Source organism: Anas acuta, chromosome Z, assembly GCF_963932015.1.
Source record: "Anas acuta chromosome Z, bAnaAcu1.1, whole genome shotgun sequence".
NCBI classification, from domain to species: Eukaryota; Metazoa; Chordata; class Aves; order Anseriformes; family Anatidae; genus Anas; species Anas acuta.
The window spans coordinates 77,789,095-77,806,425 of record NC_089017.1 but is presented as its reverse complement, the minus strand read 5'-3'; the positions used below and the strand labels follow the sequence as shown (position 1 = coordinate 77,806,425).

General features: G+C 45.4%; 1 protein-coding gene across 4 annotated transcripts in view; it reads left to right on the top strand.

The window, feature by feature from the left end:
* The window catches only part of PAX5 (paired box 5), a 133,409-nt gene that overhangs the window by 78,558 nt on the left and 37,520 nt on the right, over positions 1-17,331 (top strand). For all 4 annotated transcript variants that reach the window (XM_068667014.1, XM_068667015.1, XM_068667016.1 and 1 more), the window contains one exon: positions 16,216-16,317. In XM_068667014.1, coding sequence (XP_068523115.1) covers positions 16,216-16,317 — 102 coding nt within the window. The remainder of the gene's footprint in view (positions 1-16,215; positions 16,318-17,331) is intronic.

Below are 17,331 nucleotides of genomic sequence, written 5' to 3'. Positions count from 1 at the left end.
AGCACTGTTAATTTTTTTTCAATTTTTATGAGTTCTTATCTTGCCATTAAAAAGTAACAAGTGCATCTCAAAAAGCAAACGAGGCCACTTGTACCCCACTAAGACCTAGGCTATTAACTGGCTTTTTTGATGATGTGCAGCCTGATTCTGCTGGGAGTTTTGCTGTGGATTTAAATGTTGAGTTTAACTGTGGTAGACATGTTTTGGTGCAAAGCATGTATAATAACAATTTGCATTTACATAGCATCTTTTGCTTAAGGATTTTGCAATCTCTAATTAATTAAATCTGTTTCCCCCTGCCCCCAATACCACTGTGGTATAGATAATAAATACAATTTTAAATGGAACAGCCATAGCAGAAAGATTAAGACAGCAGGGTTTTGGTGCCTCTGTGCTGGCTCCTGATTGCAGTGTGGCTGGGGCTTGTTCTGCAAACATGTTGAGCAGCTTCAGCTCTTTTTTGCTCCAGTCTGAAATGGTCTGGAAAAACAACAACAGGGCATTAAAACAACTCCATGCAAGCAGGTGGAAACTATCATCCTGGCTTTACTAGCAGCATCTCACATTGGTCTTTTAGTCCTGGATACACTCACCCACAGTTCTGCCACTGTCTGCAGCCCGCTGTGGAGGAGCAGTGAAGGTTTCAGGTGCTCAGAGATGCCAGGGTGGCTTGCTGTGTTAGTGCTTTAGGACATCAGTGGCCTATTCAATGCACAGTGCTTTTTTGCTGCCAGAGAATTGCTGTAAATGTTCAGATATCTTCAGATTGGAAATAAAAATAGAAATGAAAACACTCCAGATAGTAAAAATGCTTTTTAAACTGCTTTTTTTTTTTTTTTTTGTCCTACAACAATAGCAAAACATCTGAGGCTGCCTGTACAATACAACAAAATGGTATTTCCAGGTGGGTAGAGCGTTGTTTTTTCCTCTATTTGTAGGCATGTTGCGTGAATAAAGTCTAATGGCAATCTGAGTCAGGTTACAGATAACATTTCTATGGCAAAGTAATTGTTTTGATGATGGTACTTGAGGAGGCCTCCAAACTTGTTGCACCATCAAAAACAGGTAGCTTTAGCTGGCCGTGTATGAGTTACTTCTCACCTGTTACATTGCTCAGTTTGGAGATTCTGCTTAGTTACATATGGGATAGTGAGTTCTCTGACTGGCAGTTCTGGAAACCGGTATAGGAAGAGAGAATATTTTTGCTTTAATGGTAAAACAGAGGCATTTCAAGAGCTTTATGCACCAGCGAGTAATTAATGGATAGCATAACAGGAGAACACTTGCTGTTTGCTATCAGCTAATACTGTGCTATTAACATGTAGAAACCAGAACAAACTTTTTTTTTTTCTTTTTTTTTTCTTTTCTTCCCAAACTCACAGAAGAAAAGCAGCAAAATATGGAGTACTCAAAATTAGATGAGCACAAGGACTAGCAACCAGTGCTATCTTAAGGTGCCAGACAGTGTAGGTGCTTCCTTAAGTAGCTCTGCTCTAAGGTGCCAGCCGTGCCTTGCAGAGCTGGTGTTTCCTGAGGGCAGGCAGCTTCAGGCGTGTGCATGTCTCTTTGCTGCTGCCCAGTTTGGAGCTGACAAAAGTGACTGCCAGTGACATCAGGTGAGAGGGAGAGAGAATGGATCCAGATGTTTTAATGATGCTGCAGCACAGTTTGGGGGAAGAGGAGCATCTGTTGCAGAGCAGGAAGTAAAATCTTCATTTACTTTCCCTACTGTCTTCTTTAAATATCTCACATGTAGTTAGCTCCCTTGTTAAATGCTGTGCTCTCTCATGTTATCTCTGAACAGAGATTTTATCGGCATATTTGGGGCTTTTTATTTTTTAATGGACCATTATTTCTTTATAACTATATAAGCGACCTCATCTTTGCTGAGCCTGTATACCACGGTGCAGGAGAGGATATGCAGGCAGGTGCTGTGGCCTCTTGCAGTGAAGATGTATAAAACTGCAGGAGGTGTATCAGGCCTTGAAGAGGTGTGTGAAGTGTGAGTGCTACCTCACAGACAGACATGCCCTTGTTCTTTGTATAAGAGTAAGCTTATGCTCAAGCGTTACAGGGTTGAGTATGAACTGCCATGGGTTGGTTGGTGTGATTCAGTGATTTTAATGGGAGAAGCTCGTAACATCTTAAAATATAAGTGGTCTTCTCTGTAAAATGGATAAAGTAGCTCTGTGGTTCTCCTTGGGCATGTTATGAAAGATGTCTTTGGTACTGAAGCAGCAGTGAAGTGGTCACATCAGTGCCTTCAAGCATGAGGTAGACTCATCTGAAACTGGCTGTAGGGGGCAAGCACCCAGCCCAGCCACAGTGAGGGGGATTCCAGGAGTTTCTCCTTGCCAGCATGTCTTGGAGGGCTGTCAGGCCAGGTCCCAGCTTGTAGCATCCTCCCTAGCTCTCTCCTTCCCCTGGGCAATCCCTCAGGGTAGCAAGGAGGCCTCGCTGCTTTGTTCAGCATCACGTGGCGGGCGGAGGGCATGGCAGCTCAGCCCCTCATCATCAAAAGGGCTTTCCTGAAGGGACTCCTTTCTTTGACCTTGTAGTTATTCCTGTTCAATCTTTCTTCGTGTTTTCTTTTAATTATTTTTCCCTTTCTTCTCTCCCCATCTTTTTTTTTCCTAAAAGTCCACCACTCCTCTCAAGTGTATTAAGGATGTGAGTGAAATTGATGGCTGGAACGTCTCAAGTCTTTATGATGATGAATGACTTTCACTGCCAAAGCTTTTATTGTCTGTGATTTGGGAAGAAGGGGAACTGATTTATCATGGCTGACTGTCATGCCATTTAATACAGTTATAAATCCTGACCCACTGACTGGCACCATGAACCAGGGACCTCCTCTGGCCAGTCTCCCTTCCTCTTTTGCCTCCCTGCTCCTTCCTTCCACAGCTGCTTGCTCATCTTCCTCAGCTGCAGGGGGAAATTCAGACCTGGGGAGCTCCCACAGTAATGATGATGGCCCTGAGCACGTTACCCAGACCCGAGTGGGCTGTGAGGTCCCCAGGCTCTGGGGCAATGGGGGATGCCCAAAGGCCCAGCTCAGGGCACCAGAGCAGCCCCCCAGGTTTTGGCACCTGTGCTGGTGAGGCTGGTCTCGTCCTGACAGAATGTGGTAGAGAGGGGAACTGGTGATTGTGGCTGGGAAGCAAAGTCCCATCAGCTGCTTTAAACATGCAAAAAGCCCTCAGAAAGATGAGCCAATGCATTTTTTTAACTTAATTTTAATGATCCTGGTGTAATCCTCCTGGCAAAGACTGGGCACATGCAGTTTTCACACAAAATAAACCAGGCAGAAGTAACATGATGCTGCCTCTGCAGCACCACAGAGGAAAGTCCTGAGGCATCGCTGGCTGGTTGGTAGCCCAGAGGGGTACTTAATAGAAACTTTCAGTTCTGTGAATTCCCAAAGCTGATTTTCAGGTCTGTGTTCAAACCTGTTTACCTTTCCCTTCTAGGACTAGACAACTTGCTCACAACACTTAGCTGGCCAGGAATATCTATTTGAAAAGCTTTCCTGCAAAACTGCAAATTTCTGGGGAATATTTCATGGTGAAAAAAATTCATTGTCGCAAAAGATTAATTTTGTTGTCCTCCACTCCTTTTTTGGACAGAAAATCACACTTGAATATTTTTGATCAACCAGTACTTTCAGCAGAATATTCAAATTTTTCCTGTGTTTCATGATTGTAGTAATAGTAATTCTATGTCCTTTTATGTCCTTTTGTCTAAAGTCATTGGAAGACACTTTACAAAAAGTAACTCATGCATTTATTTTTTCCTGAACTACCTGGTGCATCAGTTGATCTACACATCTGAATATCTTGTAGGAGATACTATCTATTGACAAGGCAGCTAGGAAAGGGAATGATGTTGGAAGTACAAACTTCATCTGACTTTCAAAGGGCACGTGAAAGTTGCAGTTGTGTCTTAAAGTGATTTCATCAAGCTGTTTCAGGTTCTTTGAACAAAAAGAAATAAAATACTCCAATTTTGGTAATTAAAATATTTTGATGGAAATATTTTAATTTTACATTAATTTTAAATACATTAATTTTAAATACATTAATTTTAAATACATTAATTTTAATGTTGAGGTATCTGGTTTAATGTTGAGGTATCTGGCTTTCCGTATTTTTTCTAAAGCTTCACTTTTTCCATCATACAGAATCCAGATAAAATGTCTGATTTCAGCTTTTCTTCTTATTCCAGGATAAAAATAGCATTATTGAAATATCCAGAATGTCATACTTTGAGTTGTCAGTTTGGACAGTACCTTAATTACGGCACTAAAACTTAGGGTGTAAATATTTTTTCTTTGAGGAGCAGAAAGCTGCTGCTAATGTTAGAAGTGAGTGAAAATGTCTCCATCTCAGACAAATTGTAGATGCAGGCAATAAATACTGATTCTTGTGAGATGGAATATTTTAGCATTGGTTTCACATCTCTGCAACAGATATGGGTGGACGCTGTTGTACTTTTTCCCTCAGTGTTTACCTAGCAAGATGGATAACTGACTGTCAACATACTCTCCCCTTCCTGTTTCTGACTCTGCGGGTGGGCTGTGGAGTCATGTCTGGTGGTGACTGCTCATACAGGGCGCTCTCCTGTACCGAGGGGACTGTTTGCATGGGAGAAGGATGAAGGTTTTCCCCGGCAGTAGCAGGGCATCTTGCTGTCAGGTACATCTGGCTGTAAAATGCATGATGCCTAACTGAAAATGCCCTGGCCTTGAGGATCCCTGGCGATGTGGTGAGCTGGCACCCAGTCAGTTGTTGGGATCAATGTCAGTGAACACTGTTGAGGGTCCAGTTTGGAGCAGGCGAGATCTGTGCCAGAGCAGTTTTGTACAGTTCCTGGGGGCTGCTCTCTGCCTCCTCTGTCCTGCTCTCATTGCTCCCAAATACCCCAGGGTACGGGTGGCTTTCTGGGCTGCAAACATGCTTTGCTGGCTCATGGTGAGGTTTGTGTCCACCAATACTTCCAAGCCCTTCTCAGGGCTGCTGTCTATCTACTCATCACCCAGCCTGTAGTTGTCCTTGGGATTACCACAGCCCAGCTGCAGGACCTTGCACTTGGCCTTGTTGAACCTCATGAGGTTCTCACAGGCCCACTTCTCAGGCCTGTCCTGGTCCCTCTGTATGTCACTGCTGTCATTTGCAAGGCGACTGGAAAATCTTTTGACTGGTCAGGTCCTTCCTGGCTGCTGCCAAAGTGCTCTTCTGTGCCTAGCTGGGAGGCAAAGAGGCCCATCCTTGCCAGTGCCACCTGGCCCTTGGCAGGTCATGGTTCAGACCCACGGCTCTCTGCTCCCCAAGCAAAGCTGACTGTGGTGCCACAAGCCTTGGCTAGCTGCCTGGGCTTGCTGGGCTGCTGGCACCCATACAGCTGCTGAACAGTGGTGCTATCCCTTGCACCACCTCCAGATGAGGAGGGCAAAAGCCAGCATGAAAGTCTTAGCTGGCTGATGCACTGGGGTTGCTTTGCAGTCCTGTACCAATGCAAGAAGCTGGACCTCATCCTTCAGTCAGGACAAGCTCCCTTTGAACTTCAGAGTGGATATCTTGTGCAGTGAGGAAGCCCACCTTGAGGTCTTGTTCTGGTTTCCCTGTCTCCTTCCTCCCACTTGTGGCTTCCTGCCTGTCCTGGCTTGCCAGGCTGTGGCACAGCCCCACCACATGGAGCCACATCTCCTTGGCCAGCCATGCAGGTGGTGCCTAGTGGTGCCCGGGTGCCTCCTGTGCCTGGGCTTTGCTGTCCTGGGTCACCTGGGGAATTGGGGATCAAAGGGCTTCCAACATCGCCTCTCACTGTTCTGGCAGTGGGGATGGTCCTTTCCAGATGGCCTTTCTGCCCAGGTGGTCAGCAAGCTAATGTCACAACTTGGTGTCCCTGGGGTGCTCCCCAGCCCAGGTCCTGTGTTACCACCATCCTCCGATGCTCCTCAGAAAGCAGCCAGGACCTTGCCGTAACCCATAACCTTGCTCCTCGAGAGCTCAGGCAGTGGCAGGAAATGCCATGCTGGAGGCCAGTGTGGTGGGCAGCTGAGCTGCACCACAACTGGTCTCTCGCTCTCCTCAGAGGGACAGGGGGAGAAAGTACAATGAAGGGCGCAAGGGTTGAGGTAAGGACAATGTTTTCAATAGCTAGCTCTGCGCTTGTTGGCGGGGATGGGGATCCCTTAGACCACAAAATTTACAAGCTGCCGACCCTCATGGTTGTCTTCCAGCTTTCCAGCAGTAAAGTGATTACTATAGAGGCAGTCTCACAGAGCCTGCTGTGCTGCTCTTATTAAAAGTATTGCTGTGCTGCAGAAAGGAAACAACAATAAAGGGAATGTGTAGCTTCTGCATGCATTAAGATCACTGATCAAACCACATGAGATCCCATTTCAGACATAATGTGCATTGGAGGGCAAAATTAGATTGAGAAGTAAATGGAGCCTAAAATTTCCATAGCTTTATTCGTCAGAAAGCTGTTTCATTGCGTGGTTTAATTCTCCTAGTTCTTTCATTCATTGCATGTAGCATGCTGGCTGGAGTACATTTTAGAAATAATGGGATGAAAGAAAAACCATCTTTAATTTGGCTGTGGCTGTGAGGTGTGTAAGGGTCGTTCAGACCTGGGATGGAAGGGGGTATGAAATGCTGAAGAACTTACACAACAGTAGAAAAATAGCCATGCTGACACTTCCTGTGCTTTAGCAGGAGGAGGCGTTTTGCTTTAGGATTTTTGTTTGTTTCTTTTGGGTTTGGTTTCCCTTGCATTTACTGAATTTCTGAACTGTGTGAAGTTGGTTTTATTATTTCTCTTTTAAGGTAAAGTTTCATTTCAGTGCTGCTTGTAAAGCACACTGCACAATGAGCTACACTTCAAAAAGAAAATAATCCTAGGCTTTAGGATCTGCAATGGTGGCAAGTCCCCTGCCCCCCTTGTTTTTTGTTTTGGTGAGATTTCTCTCCCCTTTTAACATGTTGATTTGACAGGAGGAGACTAACTGGTCTCTTAAATACGTAGACACATTTCTTTTTTGCCTTTGAAGGTAACACTTGATGTCATTTCCAAACTAACACAGGTGGCCGAGCAGAGCACTTGATGTACAGTGAGTCCCTTTTGAAACAGTGAGAACTGTAGGTCTATGTAACTGGCAGCAGTGATATGACCAGAGCTGGAATGGAAGCAAGTTCATGTGTCTGTCCCATGTATAGATTTATGCATGCACGCATGCTTACAGATTGTATTTCCCTTGTCAGACTTCTTTAGAAAGCTGTGAAAGCTAAGGTGGCTTGCCTCACACTGCTTCATGAATTCCTACATGTTAATTGTTTGCAATGTTTTTTTTTTTATTATATTGCATTACAAAACATGGAAATGTAAAAAGGGATCTGTGCCTGTTCCAGAATCTTTCCAGGGAAGTCTCTGTCCTTTTTTTTGTTGTCATGACACCAATTCTCATTTATCTCCTTAAAAAGAAGGTGTGGTTCATCCCTTGAAGTTGTTCGAATGTTTCCGTCAATTTTAGTGTCAGATATGCTGAGTGCCTGGCATGATGTTCTTTTCTTTGAGTTTTTTTTTTTTTTTTCAACATGCTAAGGAGTTTGCTTAAGAAGGAATCAGCAAACTCTGTTCTGGTGCCACTAGCCTTATGAAATCAGTGTCCCATGTGTGTCCCCAGAGAAGAGCAGAGGCTCTGCTGTGCCCAGGCACAGGTCTTTGTGCGGTGGTTACTGTCCTGGGTTATTTTCAGGTCTTCAGGGAGGTAACCCCATCTCTGGCTGAGCACACGCAGGGTCCAGCCTTGCTTGGCTGTGACCCTTCTCTGTGGGCACCTTTGCCCTTGTTGTAGCCAGGTGTGCTGAGCCTTACTCACAAGTGATCAGACTCAGAGGAATGGATTTTCTTGTCCTGTGAAAATATTCACAACTCCGACTTTATCAGGTCTATTGTCAAATAAAAACTTTAGATCTGAGAAAAGTTTAATAACTGAAAGTAGTAAGTAAGATAAAAGCAGTCCAGAGCAGTCAGCACCTCCTGCTTTTATCCGAACCAATTTTTCTATCTGTCTCAGTACCTTATATTTTACACAGCAAAGTCACTCCAATCCTGAAAATGGCATTTCATTTTATATGTATATTCCCAGAAACTTGTGGAGCTAAAATACCCAGAGCACTGGACTTTTTGCTCACATGAAGTCCAGGCTTCTGTGATGCAGGCTATTTTCTGGGGGTTTCTGACTGTTTATGAAAAGGGTTAATTAAAAAAGGTTTTGTCTGGCTCCAGTATAAAGGCAAACCATGATAAGTTGTTGTGTAAAGGCAATGATAAGTTGTTGTACATGGCTAATCGTTGGCCACCTGTGATTTTAGGTGCCGTGGCTGTGGAGTCTTGCAGAGACATTGTCTGCCTCAGGGAATCCTTTTCTCATCTCCACACAGATGTCCCCTCCAATACTGTGTGTGTGTGTGTCTGTCTGTGTGCCCACGCACACATCTACAGACTTCTAATCCTGCATGGATGTGTTATGTGAGGGGAAAGAGAGCCAGGTAGACTCTAGTTCGAGATGGATGACAGGGTGCAGCTTAGTGGTCATCCTTGCCTCAGGTCTGCAGACAAAGCTTTCTGATGCTAACAGCTCTAAAAAGTACTTAATAAGCTGGGCTGTCAGGTTGTTCCTGGGGCAGAGCAACTCAGTGGCTAGGCTGGAAGAAAAAAAAAGGACAGGAGTTTTATGCAAAAGCAGGCAAGAGAAATTGTTCAAAAAGACATTTTGCAGCTCCAAAATTGTTGCTTAGAAATTGCAGAGAAAAAAAAAAAAAAAAAAAAAGATTGGAGGTTTCTTCTGTACTTCTCCGCTGTATTTTCTCTGTACAAGGAAGTGTTGATCTTCCTTCCTTTTTCTTTTCCCTGCCCTGCCTCTTTTTAAAAAGTGTAGTAGTGTCAATGGGAAGAGCAAGAGATAACCTGCTATGAAGGGCAGCTCTGGGCTCCTTTAGACATCTGTGGTTGCTTTGCAGGTGAGAAGAAAAATAAACCCACAACTGCAACCCCCATTTCAGTGCAGTGCGCTTAATTTGAATTTTATGGCCTTGATAGCAGATTACAGTGATGCTGTCACAAACCCTTGCATCCACAGTCACGGTGGACACTGTGCATTTCAATACCTCCTCCGCTAATCTTTCCCCCACTGCTCCCAATCCCTGGCTGCTAATTTCACGCAGGCACTTAAACATGATGGATAATTGTGTTCTGCTTATCAATGTTTAATTTAAGGGCTGTTCCATCTGACCTGGATGCCCTCTGCAAGAGCTATGCCTCATTATTGATTTCATGGTCACACCTGTGACATTACCTGCTTTGTAGGAAGTAGACTTTGACATTCCTGTGAGGTTTTGGCAGCCAGAGCTAATTGTCAGAAGAATAATCGAGTCAGCAAAATCATTACAGGTGATCTGTGTGTTACCACTGTTTTATCTGCCTCTAATTAGGTGTAGGAGAGGTAACTCATAGCAGTAAGCATGCTGCAATTGGTTTGATGTCCACAAATAGAGCTAGATGAGCACAGGGGGGAAGTTATTCATTTACAGCTGCACTTCAGTTTGTCTGGGTCTTGTGCTGGTGGCCTGTCCTTTCCTGGGGTAACCAAGGAAGATGTGACCACATCCAGACCACAGACATCATCAGGAAGCAAAGCCTTGACTGCATTCAGGCTGGACAGTGTGGCTGGAGCAAAGTCTGGGAGGTGCTCGTGGGGGCTCTGGACTGAGCGAGCCTGGCAGGGCAGAGGGGTCGGTCGCAAGGCAGGGGATGGGACAGGGGATGGGGAGCAAAGCCCAAGGGCTGGTGCTGCCTGACACCCCCAGCTCCAGCCCCCTCCAGATTTTGGGAGTCAGCTGTAAAGGTGACGGGTGCACCAAACAAATCCTTAAAATTCACTCGGGACAGCTGAGTTTTATAAATTCACCTGCACGTGCAGGGAAGGACAGAAGAGTATTAATTCCTGCCTCCTGTGTTGTGTCTGTGGGCAGACTGGGAGGTGGTCACAGTGGAGGTTTTGTGTCATCGATAATCTTGAGGTCTCTTCCAACCTAGAGATTCTGTGATTCTGTGATTCTGGTCATGCCGAGTGCTGTTTTTTATGGCATGTGGTAAAGCTGGGTAATTTTTTCAGGAGAAGCTCATCTGTAGTTGGGGTGCTTCTCTACCCCAGGTGGACTGTCAGTGTGACATGCGTCTCCAGCGGGGGGAGCAGGAGCTGGGGGTGGGACTTGAAGGTCTTTAAGGGTCCCTTCCAACAGAAACCATTCTGCTTCTGTCATTCCACGATGCCTAGAAGTCCTTTTCATGCTGAGAGGGTTGTGAGGTTGATCAAAATGCTTTCTTCCTGATAATGAGTAGAACAACAGGGGCAGTATTATCAAAGTCGTCACTTGGCCAAGGAAGAGCTTTTCATAGGGGGAACCAGATTTTTCAAAGAGAAGTCTCTTTTGTAGCAAGTTTGGCTGCTTCAGTCTCTGCCCTGTGACCTGTCTGCATGGGACCCTGGGGAACTTCTCGATTCCATGGTGGAGCACCCCCAGCATGGGGCATGATGTGGGGTGCACATAGCCTTGGGTGGCTATTTCAGACCAGCCAGTGACTTTGTGAACACACCTGTGGCAAGAGCAAACACACACATAGGGCATTCACAAACCGTGCAGCTGTTTTTTATAGTACTAGTGTCTATTATAGACTATATTATAGACTAATATAGACTATTCTGTGTCTGAACCTTTGTCTCTGGAGAGGTGAGATTATCCTGTTAACACAATGCACTGCCTAGTCCTTGCCCAAGTTCCTGAGCTGATGGCAATTTCAGGTCTGCTGTAGGCATGAAACAGTGAGTGGAAGCTACTACGCGTGGCTAGCATTGCTTCAGTACAGCCCACAGGCACCTCAAAGAGGAAAATGCCCCTCTATTGCAGAGGAGCTATTCTGAGGCATTGGCAAAACAGCTTCTGAACTACCCTCCCCACCACCTGAACCCCCTGCATTTTCTAACGTATCCTGTGCAGTAATTAATTACCTCTCCAGTGGATTCATTTCTTTCATACTGTTACTGGCAATCAGTTAGATAAAGGGAAAAAAAACATGTTGGTGCCCTGTGGTATTGAAAGTGAAGGGTTTTCACACTGTCAGGGTAATGAATTCTGCAAGGGTTTGAAGCACCTGAGCTTGAGGAAGTCCTCGTGTCATGTGTCTGGGAGTGACAACCCCCAGTGGTTAATTACTGCCATGGATGAGAGTTGAGCTGATAGCAAAATGAGATAATTTCATTAGTAGTTAAGTGTGAAGTTAATTGGACTCACGTTTACACACATTATTATACAAAGACACACTTGGAAATGCTCTTCACTGTTTTTTTTTTTTTTTTTCTAAAAAAAAAAGATGAGTAAAATGAAGAACGCTTCTGAACCGTTCCCGTATTTTTTTCTCACTGTGGTTTGGAGACAAGAGGCCTTTCCTGCTGCACATTGCCGGACTCTAGTATTGTGTGCAGGAGCAGAGCATTTGCCAATGTCTGAGTGCTGCTTACCATGCGTGCTTGGAGGGGGTGTTGCTGAGCTCTCCTGCTGCTGGTTGCAAAATAATTTCTTTTATGGAAGAAAATTACTTATTTGCACTTTTTCTGAGGAATGATAATTTGCTCTCAGTGCAAGCAAGCTGTCAGCTGCTGGTGAATGGAAGGACGGACATTCATTGCATATCTTCTGTGTACAGAGCCAAGCACTTTGACACATAGCTGTGGCCTCTGGTCCCACAGTGCCAGATGATATTATTATTATTAAGCATCATTATATTCTAGTTTCTGGAGTAATGCAGAATGAATTCCATCAGGAATATGCCTCAAACTCAAAATGATGAGCAACTTTAGCAAGCTCAAGACGGTCACATACTTACATACTTGTCTGTAAAAGAGGCACTTGCTCCGCTGCCAGCCAGGGTGCGTGCACCCACCCCACCTCATGGCATGCCATTGCTGCACAGCTTCGTGGCCCTCAGCCCCTCTCCAGATGGGTGTATGTTCATTTCTTGGTGGAAAGCCACAAGGCAATGCTGGTAAGCATGTGCTGCAGCCTGCCTGCTGGAGTTTAGGCTGGTGTGCTCCTTGTTGTAAAGCACTTTGGTGGGAAAAGCATTTCAAATGTCACGTTGCTTAGAATGCTGCAGGGCTGCTAATCCTTCAGACTCAATCAAGAAATGGCTAACTCTTTCTCCCTTGGAGAGATGGAAAAGACAAGGCTTGGAGACAGAAAGTGGCTTGTCCGTAGCGGTACTGAAAACTGAAAATGGGCTCCTCACCCTCATCTCAGGGATGAAGGCTTCCTGAGTTGTCCTAATCTCAGGTTTCCTCTACTCTGCAGTTTTGTGTTTCCAAGAGGGCTTATTTGACTGTATGGTGCTGTGGCAAGGGTTGTTGAGTGCAGATGGTCCTGTATTCATATTTGTTGTCCATACATCACTTCTAGGGTTGCTATTGTTTTAATCCTATGCCCATAAACCTACTTCAAGTCAGTCTCTGGTCTAATTGCAGTCCTAGTGGATGGTGACACTTTGCTGTTGGGCTTGCAGACATAGGATATTGTATGACAGTGGTATACTGTGTGCCACCAGTGGCATGCCACACTCGTGCAAAAGCATCCCATCTCCTCAGCATCATGCCTAGATGCTGTATGCTCCCCTGAGCTTCCAGAATATGTTGACTCAAGATGAAGATTCAAAGTCCTTCTAGGCTTTGCAGCCTGGACCTGGGGTATCCAAAGTGCTGCTGGAAGTCAAGGAATAATGTGTTACTCCTCTGGGGTGGTGCAAAGTGCCTGTGAAAAGGTAAGGATCATATGTGGATGAGACAGAACTTCCTTGGGACCTGGCCATGTTGAGGGAAAGGACATACTTCCCACCCTAGTGATGATGTTGCCAGCCTCACCACTTCCCACTCGAAGAACATATCTGTACCTTGCCTTCATGGGGGGGCTGGATGAGCAAACCCCTGGCGTAGGACAGGTCAGACGCATGCTGGTGATGCACATCTTAAAGGTACTCCCTAATGACTTGGGTAAGCTCAGTGAGGACACCTGAAGGATATGTCAGGGTCTCCTGCGGACTGAAGCGGCATGAGAGGCAGTGAGCCAGGGCCCCTGGATGTGGCACGCTCTCTTGAATATTCATCCTCAAAGGTAACGTGGATAGAGTCATTTCATGGCCCTCAGGACTATCTCCTTTGCCAGGAAGGTCAGAAACAGTTAGTTATCTGCAAAACGTGAACAGGTATTTGTCAGCTAATCGATTATCTAGTTCAGGTGCCCATCCTGTTTGCAGTAGGAAGAAGTGAGCTGTGTGTGCTCCCTCTGTCTCTGACAGTGACATACTGTCAGCCCCACGTGCCGTGACACGAGGTTATCTCCCCATCCCCAGCGAGCATGGTGAGCTGCAGGAACTGCTGGTGCTTTAAGTGCCAGTATTATAAACTCTGCAGGCTTCTACAGTCTCTTTTACATCCCTTTGTTAATGGATTTCCTGAGATAGTGGAGATGGAGCCTAAGCATATGGAGCCCATTGTTTTGCTCTTTTCTTTCATTCTCACTCTCAATTTTAGGGAAAAATCAGTGCTGGTGTCACCAGCCAGTGGAGTGCGAGTAGTTGGTTGCTGGATAACAGGCTGCCATTCTGCCTTTTATTTTTTTACGTAAATCTGGCATAAAATTTGCAACACACGGTCACATGAGGATTACAGGTAATTGTTTCCTCGATAAACTTTTTCCTTGATAAACTTTTAATTGAGCTGTGGGCCAGCTGTGACTGCAGGGGTGGGAGACCCATCGTCGTGCCTGGCATGCTGACGGCAGGCCAGCAGATACCCCTGCAGGTATGGGTAGCAATGGGGCTGCCAGCCTCTCCATGGGCAAACTCAGCGACGTATTTGAGCACCTGAAGCCTTGGATAGTGACCTCCCTGTGCTGGTGGCAATTGTCATTGGAAAATCCTGGTAGGCTCTGCTATAGCTGAGCTTCTCTTAAGGCTGGGGGTGGCAGCTGAGCTGCTCTGTCCTGCAGGATGTAAAGACAGGAGGGAGGAAGCTCTGCCTCCAGGCCATCCTTGCCCTGCCTCCAAATTTAGCCTTTAGAAGAGACCAGGCCAAAGGAACTCAGGAATAAGTGTGTGCTGAAGTCTCTGTGGCCCACTACTAAAATGCAGATGTGCTTTGCTCTTGTACAGTATGGACATCCTAGTATGGATGCTGCTTCTTGCCCTCATTTTGTGCTAGGGTTGTTGATGTTTCTCTGAAACTAATTATTTGAGCACAATTGAAGCTTGCCTGTATATGGGGAAAATCTCACTGAGGACAATGATGCTCTGTTCTCTTTTTTTTGGGTAAGCGTGTCAGATGAATCAAGAGGACAAGACAGGGTTGCAGCACTTGCAGCTGTTCCCTTGGTCCTTGCCAGCTTTTCCTTGCAGAAAATGAGCACTGGGTCAGTGTGTGAGACGAGAAGGGAACCTCACCTTTGGACATGTGCTGCCAGAGAACTGGATACCATTGGAAAACGAGTCTTCTGCTGTTTTGTGGTGATAGAAAGGGGAGCGGAAGGGAAGAGCAGTGGCAGCCCTTCTGGGACCCATGTTGGTGGGGTGGCAAGCAGGGGAGATCACTGTTAACCTCGCACTGCCTGCGAGTTGAGGGGGTGAAGTTGCTGTCCTCTGACCACATTTATGGAGACCATAGATACTTTCACGTTCCCCAGACTGCAGAGATAACATAATGTTTAATTTTTACCTGTGTTTTCAATCTCTACAAGCTCTAAATATGTTTTAAAAATGACTCGTAAAATTAAATGCCTATGCTAAACAATTTGAACATGAAAATGTGTACATTTATTTTTTTTCAGGGATGTTAAAATCGGGAAAAAAACTCGTATTTCTCATCGATCTGAGATAACCACATTTTAACGAAGGAACTGTCAGTCGGTGATTTTTGCTGAGCAGGCTGTTTTGAGCCTGCTTTGTGCTAATAGCATCTCTGATCTTGCTGGTTGTCACCTGTGTGGTCCCTTCCATGCACGAGTTTGAGGTGTGGGAGCACCAAGGTGACACGTGAGCCATGCAGGCAGGGGGAGAATGGATCCCCTGTCCTTCACCTGACTGGAGAGGGGTGATTCATGGGAACATCTCTTTCTCCTTGTGGGCTCCTGATCTACTTTTGGCACAACAAACTACAGCAAATTTCCTTGAAATCTCACTGCATCAGCTTCAGCCTGTGGAGCAGGATATCCTGGCACCTGCACCATGGGAGGCGGGGTCTGGGCAGGGTCTGGACATTGCTTGTGTAGTGTCTGTGGTGCGGAATCCAGTGTGTACCTCTTGTCTTAGCTCAGCAGGCAGCCGAATGTCCTAGGTTGGTGTTCAGAGCTGTGCCTGGAGCTGTGCTTGAAGTGAGGGCACCTCAGCACAGTGATCGAGGGGCAGAATGGGCTGGGGACATCCCACTGCCTTTCTGTGGTGTGATTTCTGTGGAAGACCTGAGGAGATTTGAATAAGAAGGCACGTTTCTGTAGTCTAAGTAAAGAGTGCCCTGTCAGGCTGTGTATGTGAATCTGACTCCCCTTTTTCTGGAGTAACAGCCAGTTTTTTTTTTGAACTGGCTTTAGGCCTCAATGTGTGTGTGGTTTTTTTTTTTTTTTTTTTTTTTTTTTTTTTTTTTTTTTCCTTTCTTAAACTGCCTTAATAAGAGATGCAAATAATATCCTGCTTTGTATTTACGTCTCTGGAAGCCATCAGACCATGTGGTGTGATTTCCTAGAGAGTTTTCTGGGAAAGTGTCATTAAAATCAGTGTTATTTCACATTTTGCTGTTTCTGATTTTACAAACCTGAACTTTGGATAAACTTGGGAATAAAGGGAAAGCAGCTGCAGTTGAAACTGGTGCCTTTTGCTCCCTGCAGTGTTCATCTCTTCCCCTTTCCATCTCTCTTTTTGTCAGAGTGTTATGGCAGCTTACAGAGGAAGGGAAATTGTGTCTTCTCCCTCCGCCAGGCTAAAAATCCCACTCTGGTACTTGCAGAGTAGTTATGACAAATGCATGGCTGTTTTCACAGTGTTTGGGGAGATGTAAAACCACGTCCACTGGTCGTGATGCTCACGTGGTGATTTGTTGGTTTGATTCCTCAGGTCGTGAGCTGGCAAGCACAACCCTCCCAGGATACCCTCCACATGTCCCCCCTGCCGGACAGGGCAGCTACTCAGCTCCGGCGCTGACAGGAATGGTGCCTGGTGAGTTTTCAAAAAAAAAAAAAAAATGGGGGGGAGGAGGGGGTAGGAGGCGGGGAAGACAGCATTTCAGAAAGAAACCGTGGCACTTTCTGGATGCTCTCCACTGAGGCAACCATGAGACAGAAATCACAGCACTGGAGAGGGAAGAGATGTAACGCAGCCCTAAGTGAAGGAGCAGACTTCCCAGTAAGAGTAAGGTCTGCGTAAGCCTAACATAATCTGCATAATCCTCTCTTACTGTTGGCTGTGGATCTGCATGCAGTGCTCAATAGGATGGTGATATTGGGGTGCTGGCAGTGGGCAGCTGGTGGGTGTGTGGTGGTGGGAAGGCTGAGTTGGGCTAACTCCTGCCAAAGCACTGGGGATCAGATACTGCTGGAAATCAGTGCGGTTATTTAGACTTGAAAGAAACAAAGGGATTTGTCCCCAAGCTCTGCTGCCTTTGGTCTGGACGTGACAGACACTGCTGTCTACAAGGGTAAGAAGTATCTTGAGGCTCAAATATATATGTTAAAAGTAATGAATCCGGTCCCTAAGTATTGTATAGCTTGAAAATTAATGATAAATTGGGGATTATCTTTCTTCCCCCTACTGCTTTCTAAGCCTTTAAGGTCATATGAGTTAGACACTTTGGAGTCAGCAAGGTCAGACAATTATTGAAGAAAATCCCCCAAAGTGGAATTTCATATGTAATCACATTGCTCCAGGAGGTGGTGATTTAGAAAACAATACTGTTAATAAGAAAGTAGAAGTTGATGATAGTTATATGATGACCAGGCTTTTGGGATTAGTCTTTTTGCCCAGAATTGATTATATTCTGTAAAATGTTTTCCAGCAGATCACTGAGAAATTAAGAAAAATAATCTAATCAGCCACGTTATTTTTGTGTTAGAGTTAGAAACTGGCTATGGATGCTAGATCAGAGGTTAAGTTGAAACAATTTTTACCTATAAAATGTGGTCTTGGAGAGACTACAGAGGATGAAAGACTGCAGGTGTTTTTTTTTTTAAATAA